Here is a 12050-nt window from a genome sequence, read left to right on the forward strand (position 1 = left end):
TATCTTATATCAGCTTACATAAGACGTTAAACTTCAAACAAGCAGAAACTAAGTATGAATAAAAATTTGAAACCTAAAACAAACAAACTTAAAACGGACAATGAAGCAAAATCTACAGCGAACAGAGATGACGACGAATAGGGTGGTATTGCGACTCCTTAGATTCTCCAAAAGGCTATAGCAATATTTAAACTTAATTGAAGACTAAACAGTTGCTTGATTCAAAAGTTTTTGCGGAGCCAATTTATTTTTGGAAAATTTGCGAGGGGTTGATTTAAAAGCGAGGAAACAGTGAAGCCTTTGCAAGGGGTTGCAAGGGGTTGATTTAAAAGCGAGGAAACAGTGAAGCCTCCTTAATCTCGTCTCCCTTAAACCTCGAAAAGCTAGAGGGTCATGCCCATTTTAATGAAAAATAAAATAAAAATTTAATAATAATTAATAACAATAATAATAATTAAGTTGAAAGTTTAACTTAGTCAAAATTGATTTTTTGTACAGTTGAAAAGAAAGAGAGAGAGAAATACAGTTGAAAGAGAGAGAGAACCATACCTTAATTAGCCTAATACAAACTTCTATAACTCAAAATTATTATTATTTATTTTTGGCCCACACTTCACAAAGGTATAATACGTGGAGTAACACGAAGAAAAACCCATAAAAATACAATCCAAATAAAAATAGAAATCACAAGGTAACCAGTTACAGAGTAACACATAAAAAAATAAAAGCAAAAATATTGTAAATATTTAGTTCAGTTTCCTATTTGAACTAAAAATAGTTGTAATTCTAGGCGTTATGATAATTTTGAAAATTTGTGAGAAGATGGATGAGCTATCGATGATTTCCGTAAGTTGTCTGACAAAATAGATAACTTTCCAGGTTTGTTGTCTTATTAATCCTGTCATTCTCAGTCTACATGAATCTTCTATGTATAAAATGTGTGAAAGAATTGTATTCAGAATTAAAAAGAGAGAAAAAGAGAGTGAGAGAGAGAGGGAGAGAGAGAAAAGAGGAAGTACGATATTACGTAAAAAGATGTTATGAGAAAAAGAGGGAAAGAGAGAGAGAGAGAGAGGGAGAGAGAGAAAAGAGGAAGTACGATATTACGTTAAAACATTATACACAAAAAGTGCATATCAACAAACCTTGGACTAAGTTAGCAGGAAGAAGTAACCTCGCTCTATCTCCAAGCTCAGAAGCGTAGGCTCCCCCGGATAGAAGAATTTCGATGGCTTCTTGTTTGCCACCATCCAAAAGGTTATTCTGTATCGTTCTGGCTGCAGATCTTGCCCCATCTATTAGCTAAATTGAGATAAAAACCTTTAATCCAACACTTTTAGATTCATATAAGAACTGATATGAACAAAATTCGACAGAACAAAATAATCGATTTTGTAAATATTTAGTTCAGTTTCCTATTTGAAAGAGAAAAAGTTATTCTAGGCGTTACAGTAATTTTGAAATTTGTGAGAAGATGGATGAGCTATCGATTAATTTCCGTAAGTGGTCTGACAAAATAGTTAACTTTCTTTTGAATTCTATTGGGCCAAGTTAGAGCAATTTTGCATTATGCATGTTGAGGTGAGCATTATGAGTTATAGATTTATAAGACAACTTGCTTCCATATTTCTCTACATTACTGCTTTATTAAATTCTGCAAGTTGTGAGTTTTTTTTTCTTCTTTTTCCCCTCCTTTTAAGTTTGTTTCCTCTTTTGTTTTAGTGTCTTTTATTTTTTATGTGTTACTCTGTAACTATTTTCCTTGTGATTTCTATTTTGATTTGCATAGTATTTTTATGTGTTTTTCTTCGTGTTGCTACACGTATTATACCTTTGTATAGTGTGGGTCAAAAATAAATAGCAATAATAATAATTATGAGTCATAGTATCTTAAAGTTTATATTAGGCTAATTAAGATATGTTTTCTATTATGAGTGAAATTATTTTGCTTCGTGTTTTTGCTGAGTGAGAATCTTGTTGTTGTCGCTGTTCAGTTCTTATCTCGTTTTTTTTTTCGTCTTTTTATTTACTCCTCTAGCGTGCATTTCTGTATCTAGAGGGTACAAATAAAATATTATAGTATAAAATAATAATAAATAATATAATATTATTATTATTAGAAACAACAAATTTGTCGGAAAAATCTTTTCTTTACCTTTTTTCTAATCGATTTTTGATATGTTTCAATCCAAAGTGCCATCGTTTTTATTCGTCACAGGATGGTTTTTTCCATCGTGGCGGAGCCTCTTTTTTGTACAACTGGTTATAAATGCCATAAGAAAAAGTGTCACTGTGTTTTTATTAAAGCTGAATTTAGCCTCTGAGCTCCACCAGGAATTTTCCAGGGGGAAGGCTAACTAAAGCTTCGTTTTTTTTTTTATCAGGATTTAAATGGAGATATTTCTCATTTTCCTCTTTTGAAACACTTTTTAATTGTTTTCTTGTTTTTCAGGGAGGGGGGGGGGGTTGTCACCTGGTGGCCTCCATTCAAGCGAATAAATTGCTGGTGCTCTAGGAACCATAGAAAATTTTGACAAAGGAAAATTTAAATACATGGAAGACTTTCAATTTTTCATGGCTGTAAGGTTGCAAATCTTCTTCTGTTACTGCAGTTATTCCATAGCAGCAAAAATATCGTCATTTTTTGTAATAAAATTATGAATCTCTTAACAATATAAACTCAAAGGTTTTCTTAATAAAAGAATCCATATCTGCCCGTGTGTTCACGTCCGAAACAGACAAAAAATGATCTACAATTCAGTTTCATTTTCTCGAGGAAACTTAATGCAAAGAAGTTGTTTTATAACACAAACTGATTCTTAGCACTTTAGAATACTTACTGGAACAAACTTTAAAATATAACAATAAAAATCGAATCACAATCCTAAGTCACTTGAAAACACATCAACACCATATTTTCAGCACTTGATTAAAACGATATTTTTTGCATTTTTTCAATTTCCTTTTTACTCCTCGAAACTATTTTCATGCGTATAATCCTGTGTAGAATAACCCGAAATACATCGGCAAATTTTAGGGGATAAAAGGTACTAATATACTTTTAAAAAGAAAATAGTACGAATAGATACTTTACTTTGGATCCTCCCTGGATAGCACCTGTTCCAGCATACATCTTTGAAACTTCATTTCCATTATTGATCCACATTTGACGAAATACTTCTTCAAAACGGATAATATTCTGTTGTTTTTCAGTGGCACCAATAGCAGCTAATTGCTTCAACAATACCTAAACACGATGGTAGGTAAAAAAAAATGTTTCCGTAGCCGCTAACAGCTGAAGCTTTCACGAAAAAAAGAGAGAAAAAAAGAGCAGAGAAAGCTAAAGGAGCATAGCGCTTTAAGCATAAATTTTAATCGAACATTAAGCTTATCTATACGAAATTTTTAAGGGGAAATTTTACACTAGGGGAATTTGCCAGAATTCCTATACGAAACTCTTCTTAGTTAGTGCTTTCTTATTGCGTACTCAATTTTACGCATGGAGATGTTAAGGGTAATTGTCCGAGGTAAATTTTCACCAGGATTGAATTATCTAGAGAATAAATCTGTGAGCAAGAGGGATTTATCCGTGGACATGTTGCCAGATTTCCTGGCATTACTTAAAAAACGATCAGAAATTAAATAAAAAACAAGTTTTTTCACCTGAATGTAAGGAGCTACGTTAAAATATACAACGAACAGAAATTATTACGCATATGAGGAGGGTTACTCCTCCTCAGCATCTCACTCTTTACACTAAAGTTTCACTCGTACTTGCTGCAAGTGATACTTTTATTTATACAATGAGCGAAATTACAAATAGTTATAAAAATAGCCAAAGGGGAACTATAGATCAAGAGAACGCACAACTTTACCAAGAAATCATTTTTAATAGTTAAATACCTTTGTTTGAAACCTTTGTTATCAATGATATATAAATCACAAACTCGTGACCTATTTAGATCGTTTTTTCAGGCCAAAAACACTCAGATTGCCAATTAAGAAAATAAAATAAAATAAATATGGAGTCATTTCTGAGAAAAAATAATTGAATAAATAAATACATAATTATTGCGAAAACATCGAAAGATTTCAATTGTAGCGAAGAAAATGATATAGCGCACATGTTCACCTACCTTGGTAGCATTATTAGTAAAGACGGTGGGTGCCGTGAAAATGTTAAAAGTAGAATAACCACGTCTCAGGGAGTTTTTTACGCTTGAAAAAAGCTTGGAAGAATAGGAAGATAAATCTGCGAAACAGGATCAGATGGAGGCTACAGAGATGATAGGTTCAATATGATTCTGAGATGACAGGTCAGATCATATTGATAGATCAGATCATATGATAGAGATGACAGGTCAAATATGATTCTGAAGCATGGGCGCTCCAAAAAACGGAAGAACATTTTTACATGTTTTCCAGAGAAATTGCCTACGGATTGTTTTGGGTATCCGACTGACTGACCGTATTTCAAAAAGTAGGCTCCACGAGAAGTGTGGTCTAATCCCACTTTCTAGGGCTGTAATGAGATAAAGATGAGATGGCTAGGGCACGTTCTGCGGATGATAAATGACAGATTGCCAAAGATTGTCCTTGTCGGCCAACCGTCTACGGCCAAACGGAAAACAGGTCGTCTGCGGTTGGGCTGGGAGGACGTCGCAAATAAAGACTTATGGAAATGGGAACTTCCTGGGATGGTGTAAAGAGGGAGGCTTTAAACAGATTGGGATGGAGAAGGAGCGTGCGCAGCTGTGTTGGCCTCAGGTGGCTTGGTGCTGCGGCGAGTTGTTAGTGGTAATAACAGTGCTAGTGGTGATTCAAGATACCACATATGTAAGATTGAATAAGTTTAGAGTCAAAAATCTAAATTAATTAACTAAAGAAAATCACCCTTATTGAGAAAAAAATGGAAAGACCACCGAAGGGAGAGGAAACCTAGATAAAAATCGATTAATCAAACTCAACATATTTGAGAATCTGGGATCATAGGTTTCAAGCACTAATCTTCGAAGGTAGAAGATAGAAGGTAGAAGGTAGAAGATTTCGATTTTCCCGGAGAGGAATAATCTTGACTACGTGCTCGGTATTTTTCGGGGTAGATCGTATCGGACCAGCGATCGTAAAATATCAAAAGGCAACTCATTCCAACGGGACTATTCTCATTGAATATTATTAAGAACGCAGTACGAATGCCCAAAAATAAAAATACGTTAAGGTATTTAACTAGTGTTTAATTTCTGCTAAAGTTGATATTTAGTGAACTCTGAGGCTGAAGATCCCAAATCTGAATCGATTAAAGCAATACAGACGCCCAAAATGACTAAGGGTCCAGTATGTGTTCTACAAATGATGACACACCTTGTTGTCATCAAAGTCGTGCAAGGATTTTCAAACCCCAAAGGGCCACCACCAACTTCACACATTCATGCTGTACCTGTTTCGACCAATCATCACTGGGGACTATTTAGGGAATGGCTTTAAAATATTTAATGTCAAATAATTAAATTTCAATTATTAAGGATCATTAAGAATGCAGTAATTCTCTGTTAAATCAAAGCAAACTTAGATATTTCATAAATGGTGTTTTGTTTCAAACAAAATTCTCGTAATGCTCGACTCATTAAGATATATATAATTGTATATCTCAACGGGATTAAATACATGTTGAAATCTATGTATACGAATTTAGCAGACAATTGGACAGTTCATCGTTATTAACATCGCTATTAACAACACGAATTTAACTGACAAATTTAGCTGAATATGTGTTGAAATCTTGGTAGCTGACAATTGGGCAATTCATTGCTTTTACACCCTTCATCCTGAGCAATACGAATTTAGCTGGCAAATTTGGTTGAATACATGTTGAATCTTGGTAGCTGACAATTGAACAATTCATTGCTATTACAGCCTTCATCCTGAGCAATACGAATTTAGCTGGCAAATTTAGCTGAATACATGTTGAAATCTTAGTATTCGAATTCAGCTGACAATTGGGCAATTAATTGCTATTACACCGTTCATCCTGTGCAATACGAAATCTAGGTACACGAATTTGGCAGACAATTGGAAAATTCCTTGGTATAACACCCTCCATCCTGAAGCAATACGAATTTAGCAGGCAAGTTTAGCCGAACAGATGTTGAATCTGGGATACGAATTTAACTTATAATACCAGGTGGACATGCATCATAGCTCTAGTACAGCGGCACATGTAGATACAAATGTAGTTGTATCTACATTTGTATTGTTGCTGATACAAATGTAGACACTCCTTTCTAATTTTAGTTGAACGTTAGAATGTCCTAGATCCATGGGGATGGGAATGTTGCAGAATAACATCAAACGAGGTCGGGACTAAAAAAAAAAAAAACGACCCAATTTCAAAAGAAATTTCAATACTGAGGCCTAAGTCTTCTAGAGTTCCAACAGGAATTACAAGAAAATTATCAGAAGTTAAAAGTAGAAGCAAAAGAGATGAAAATTTATATCAATCTCTATAGTTTTGATCTGATGATGCTTCACTTAATGTGACGTCATTTACTGTCTCATCAGTCTTATTCCAAGCTTTAAATTGGCTTCAAGCCTTGATCACTGAAAAAATGCACTAGAACTATTGGTTTCCGTTCGAATAAGCCCTCTCTAGACCTTCTAGGACCATTGGTTCGATAGAATCACCATGCAAAGAAAACAAATAAACATACATCCATGATCTTCCTTCTGGGAAAAATACAAAATTCCATATTTTTCTAGATAGGAGCCTGAAACCTCTACGAGAGAGTTCCCTGATATACTGAATCTGGTGGCGTGATTTTCATAAAGATCGCTTAATTTTTTTTTTTTGGGGGGGGGGGGGGTTTCCTCCCTTTTTCAAAAATCATGCAAATGTATTCAGAGTCATAGCTTCTGATGAGTAACATTAAACTCAATGAGTTTTATGTTTGGAATCGGTATTAAAAGGCAATTCGTTCTATGTATTAAACAAAAAAAACAAGCTTCTTAAACTGAAAGTAAGGAGCAACATCGAAAATTAAAATGAATAGAAATTATTACGTATGTGAGGGGGGTCACCCACTCCTCACTACCTCGCTCTTTACGCTAAAGTTTTTTACAGCATTTAAAAAAGCTTATTATTCTAACTAAACTGCCTTATGTTTCAGGATTCGTTCTTAAAGAATTGGAACAAAAAGTCAAGCTTTAGCGTAAATAGCAAGGTATTGAGGAGGGGACAACCCCCTTCATATGCGTAATAATTTCTGTTAGTTTTAAGTTTGATGTCGCTCCTTACTTTCAGTTGAAAAAACTTGTTTTTTATTAATAAAAACAGGAAATCTAGCTCCTCTCCATGGAAAGTTCCTTTCCCCTACGAACAATCCCTCCATGGATAGTTATTCCAACGTAAAATCCCCGCCCCACCAGGAAAATTCCTCCCAGACAATTCCATTCTAGCTGAAAATTCCCATGAAAAATTTCTTGCAAACGGTTCCAGGTGAAAAAAATTTCTTGCCGCAATTTCATTTGAAAAGATTGTTTTTAAAATCATGCCGGACATCCCCCTTCTCCGCGGAAAAGCTTTCCCACAAATACCCCGCCCCCTAGTAGAAAGTTGAGCCCACAGAAAGGAGAATTTATTCCGTGGAAGACTCCCCTACGAAGATTTTCTCCCGTGAAAATCCCCCCCCCCCCGTATGGAAAGATACTCTAGACAGATCCAACCCGGTAAAAATCCCCCCGGACAATTCCCCTTAACATCTGCACATATAAAATTGAGTCGGCAAGGAGAAAGTAAGATTAATAAAAAGAAATTTGTAAAGGAATTCTTGCAAATTCACCAAGTGTAAATTTCACCTGGAGTTTACTCCCCGGAAACTTCCCATCCCATGGAAAATCCCCCCTAGCAGAAAGATAACCCCCCCCCCCGATCCAAAAAATGTATGCATACCTCCCAATAAAATATGCATACGTAAATAATGGGCAAACTTTATAACTTAAAGACCTTTCCCCAGAGTCTGTAAGGGTTCATGTTATCTCCAAAGGCATAAATATTGGGCCTTTCGATTATGCTGAACAAAATGGCTACCTCAAAATTTCGATTGGACGACTTTCAGGAAAAAGGGGAATGAGAGGGGGGGCTAGTTGCCCTCCAATTTTTTGGTCACTTAAAAAGGGCACTAGAACTTTAAATTTCCGTTCAAATGAGGCCTTTTCCGATATTCTAGGACTATTGGTTCGATGCAAACACCCCTGAAAAAAAAAAAAAAAAAAAAAAAAAAAAAAAAAAAAAAAAATGCGCCCGTTATCTTTCTTCTGGCAAAAAAAAATTTACAAAATTCCACATTTTTGCAGATGGGAGCTTGAAACTTCTACAATAGGGTTCCGGATAGGCTTAATCTGATGATGCGATTTTCATTCAGATCCCTTGACTGTTTGGGGGCATTTCCCCCCTTTTTCGAAAATCAGACAGATTTACTCAGGCTTAATGAATCTTATATATTTGGAATCAGCATAACAGGCCGATTCTTTCGATATATCTATTGATTGTTACTATTGAGCCGCGTTGCTCCTTACTTACGAACAAATAAGCTTTAAATGGGGATAAATCCATTTGTTTAGACAGTGAAAAAAAGGTACAAAAGTCCAGATATTTAGATCACATATCCAGCGACAGTCTTCAGTAAAAATACTCTATTTTTTACTGAAGACAGTCGCTGGATATGTGATCGAAATATCCTGACTTTTGTACCATTTTTTCACTGTCTAAATAAATGGATTTATCCCCATTTGAAAACTTATTTGTTCGTCATAGAAAGGCAGTGTGGTCTAAGAAAACAACATCTAATTCAAGGTGTTACGTCGAAAATGCTCCTCACTTACAGTTCGTTGCCACGAACTGTTTGATCAATTGTTATCAAAATTCCATGTTTGGTAGCTATTGACCCGAGTCGCTTCTTACTTAAAGTTCGTTACCACAAACTGTTCGATTAAGCTTACAAATTTAGACATTAATAGCCTGCTATTTCCTAATTTAATTCACTTCAAAAAAGTTAATTCAGTATTGTTCCTGGGTATCTGGAATATACGCTGTTGACGAGAAGAGACTCTAATTATGAGTCTCTTAATTATAGGATTCTAATTCTGAGTCTACTCTAATTATGAAGAGTGTACGACACAAAGGTCACATGGACGCATGAAACCAAAAGAGGATAGGATATAATAAATGAAAAATAAAATCAAATAGGTGAGGAAACGAGGATTTTGTCAGTCAGTGGCAAAATATGAAGACAAAGAACAAGCAAATATTTCCACAAGGACCTCTGCTGCAAGTCGTCAGTGCTCATAAAAAAAAAAATCTTTCGAAGTGAACCTGACAAGAGCAGAATAGATACTGAATCGAGAAAACCAGCCAGAACTAAATGAAAGGAAAATTCACCAATTGGATTTAACAAATACTCTTTGCGTCAAAATAGACTTAGCCTTTCTGCAACTTCGATTTTCATTAGAAATGCGGACAGGTTGTCTTAAATTAGAAGTTGCAGAAAGGCTAAGTTATTGCGAGGCAAAGAATATTTGTTCAATCCAAATGGTGAGGTTTTCTTTCATTTAGTTCTCGCTGTTTTTTTTTATTCAGTATCTATTCTGCTCTTGTTAGGTTCACTTCGAAAGGTTAGTTAGCTTCTTTTTTTTATGAGCACTGACGACTTGGCGGAGTTCCTTGTGGAAATATTTGCTTGTTCTTTATCTTCATATTTTGCCACTGGCTGACAAAATCCTTGTTTCCTCGCCTATTCGATTTTATTTTTCATTTATTATATCCTTTCCTCTCTTGGTTTCATGCGTCATGTATAGCCAGTGTGGTCTTAGAATGTATTTATGTCGCGTGGACATGAAGGCTTCATACCCACGTGACACTTCAACTGCAAGTCAAACATCGGGAGAGTGAAGGTGACTTGAAAAAAAAACATTTGAGGCGGTAACTAAAGCAGCAACTGAGCTAGGTCAATGGCAGCAAAAAAGCAAACAAAAATGCTTTTATGGGCAATTATTTGCCCATAGAATAATCAGCAAATATTGGGCAATCCATTAAGGTTTATGTAAACTATGCATGTTTTTGACCATTTTTAAATAAACCGCGTGTAGTCTTCAATTTTCGACTAAAGATGACAATTTTTGTACTATTCGATAGTTGAGACTTAGATTTATGATTTCACCGAGTTTTTTTTTTGAAATATGATCCAAATTTTTTTTTAGACGCAAAAATGCTTTTTAAAAACAGAGAATTTTGCGACTAATTTGAAGCTACTATTTTGACGGGATAAACAATGTATTTGTATCATATTGTTCATTAGCTTCAGATCTATGCAGTCACCACGGCAGATTTCTTATATTACTTAGACGTTTCTGTAGAAAATAAGGTAAACTTGCAGGAAAATGCAAAAAATGTTATATTGTTACAAAAATAGATAGGCTTTGCTTCGCTATTTCTCATTAAAAGAATAAAGGGCGGATCCTTTCCGAAGACTGTTTGAAATGCATTTAAAGTGGGCGGCTATCGTTTTGTTTACCTGTCTAGAAACACCAATTTTACAATCACACAAGACAAAAAGTTCTCGGCTAGAGTGATTTGAATATTCTTTTGTGCATCGGACTGTGTGATTGATTATGGGAAATAAAAACGGAGGAAAGAAGCTGAAGCGAAACTCAGGACAGTTCAAAAAGTAAGTAATATTTTTTATTTGCATTTGTTCTGTTTCTATCTAATCTTGGATATCCAATTCGATGCATTTTCTTTATAGAACAAAAGGAGTTATTTCTTTTGGTATTATTTTGTTCAAAGTTGCTTACAAATCTCAATTTAATTTATTTATGTACGTTTCATTAATCTATGTACATTTGCTTCCAATCCACACTAAGTATGCAAATGAAAATATAGCATGAAAAAGATAAAATTATCTCCATATTCGCTCATTTGACTGAATTATGGGTAAACTTTTGAAAGTTAGCTTGCTAAAATAAAAATATACCCATAAATTTGCCATTTGCGCTTTTTCCAAGCATTGTGGGATCCAGGGGGGGGGGTGAGGGGGCGCCCCCACCTAGCGTAAAATAAAGTATTGTAATTTACTTAATTACCCCACGTATACGTTATTTAAACTTTCTACTAAGTCACTTTTATTGGATAAACCGATTTTGCCCCCCCCCCTAATTTTTTTATCGGATCAACCTATTTTGCGCCCCCCCTAAAAAATCCTGGATACGCCCCAGTTTCCAAGTAATAATCACAACAGTTACAATAGAACTAATGGCTAGACTGGCTACAGGTATAGTTGAAAAACTAATTTTGTAGGTGTAGTTTTCTCCCTTATTTTTCATCAACACTTGGTTCGTAATGTCAAACCAATGAAAGAAAAAGTAATATCTATAACTTTATTGTCACTTTCTTAACCCGATGAAAAATTTTTGGCTAAGATTTCAACACAATTACTAGATACAATATTATTTTAACAGACACTTCAAAATATGGGTAATAATGGAAAGAAACATCATACTCTGATTAATAGAAACAAACCGCAATTATTAAGTGACAATTTCTTAGTTCTAGTTGTTTATATATGTTAGAATTGGTGGCCAGCGTGTACCCCCGCGGAAAATACAACACCCACCCACCCCCCGTGGCAAAGAAGTCGTTCCAAATTTGGGAATTTTATTTGAGTTTTTTTTTCCGGAGGGGGGAGGGATGGAACTTGTGTATTTTGCGCCACTGACTCAAGTTTACGCTGTGTAAAACTCGATAACAAATCAGTGTCTTCGTTAATTTCTTTCAGATTAGCGCAAGACAAGACAAGGACAAGTGACATTATAGATGGGAAATATAAAATTTGGGCTATATATTTGCACATAAGGGGGAGAGGGTAAAGAATTTGGACCGTTTTAAGTCAGAAAACAATTCTTACTTCATAATATGAAGAACAATTGTACCTAACTTATTTTGCATGCAGATCCGCTATATTAGTAGAGATGGGGGTGCTACTCGTGACGGGGCTCCTTAT

General features: G+C 35.1%; 1 protein-coding gene across 3 annotated transcripts in view; it reads right to left on the reverse strand.

The window, feature by feature from the left end:
• Window positions 1-12050, reverse strand: part of Synj (synaptojanin) — a 142211-nt gene that overhangs the window by 49259 nt on the left and 80902 nt on the right. For all 3 annotated transcript variants that reach the window (XM_089101835.1, XM_089101836.1, XM_089101834.1), the window contains 2 exons: window positions 3095-3247; window positions 1146-1302 (listed from right to left, as the gene is read on the reverse strand). In XM_089101835.1, coding sequence (XP_088957961.1) covers window positions 1146-1302; window positions 3095-3247 — 310 coding nt within the window. The remainder of the gene's footprint in view (window positions 1-1145; window positions 1303-3094; window positions 3248-12050) is intronic.

Source organism: Artemia sp. Qi Xiang Cuo, chromosome 15 (genome assembly GCF_049724085.1).
Source record: "Artemia sp. Qi Xiang Cuo chromosome 15, ASM4972408v1, whole genome shotgun sequence".
Lineage (NCBI taxonomy): Eukaryota > Metazoa > Arthropoda > Branchiopoda > Anostraca > Artemiidae > Artemia > Artemia sp. Qi Xiang Cuo.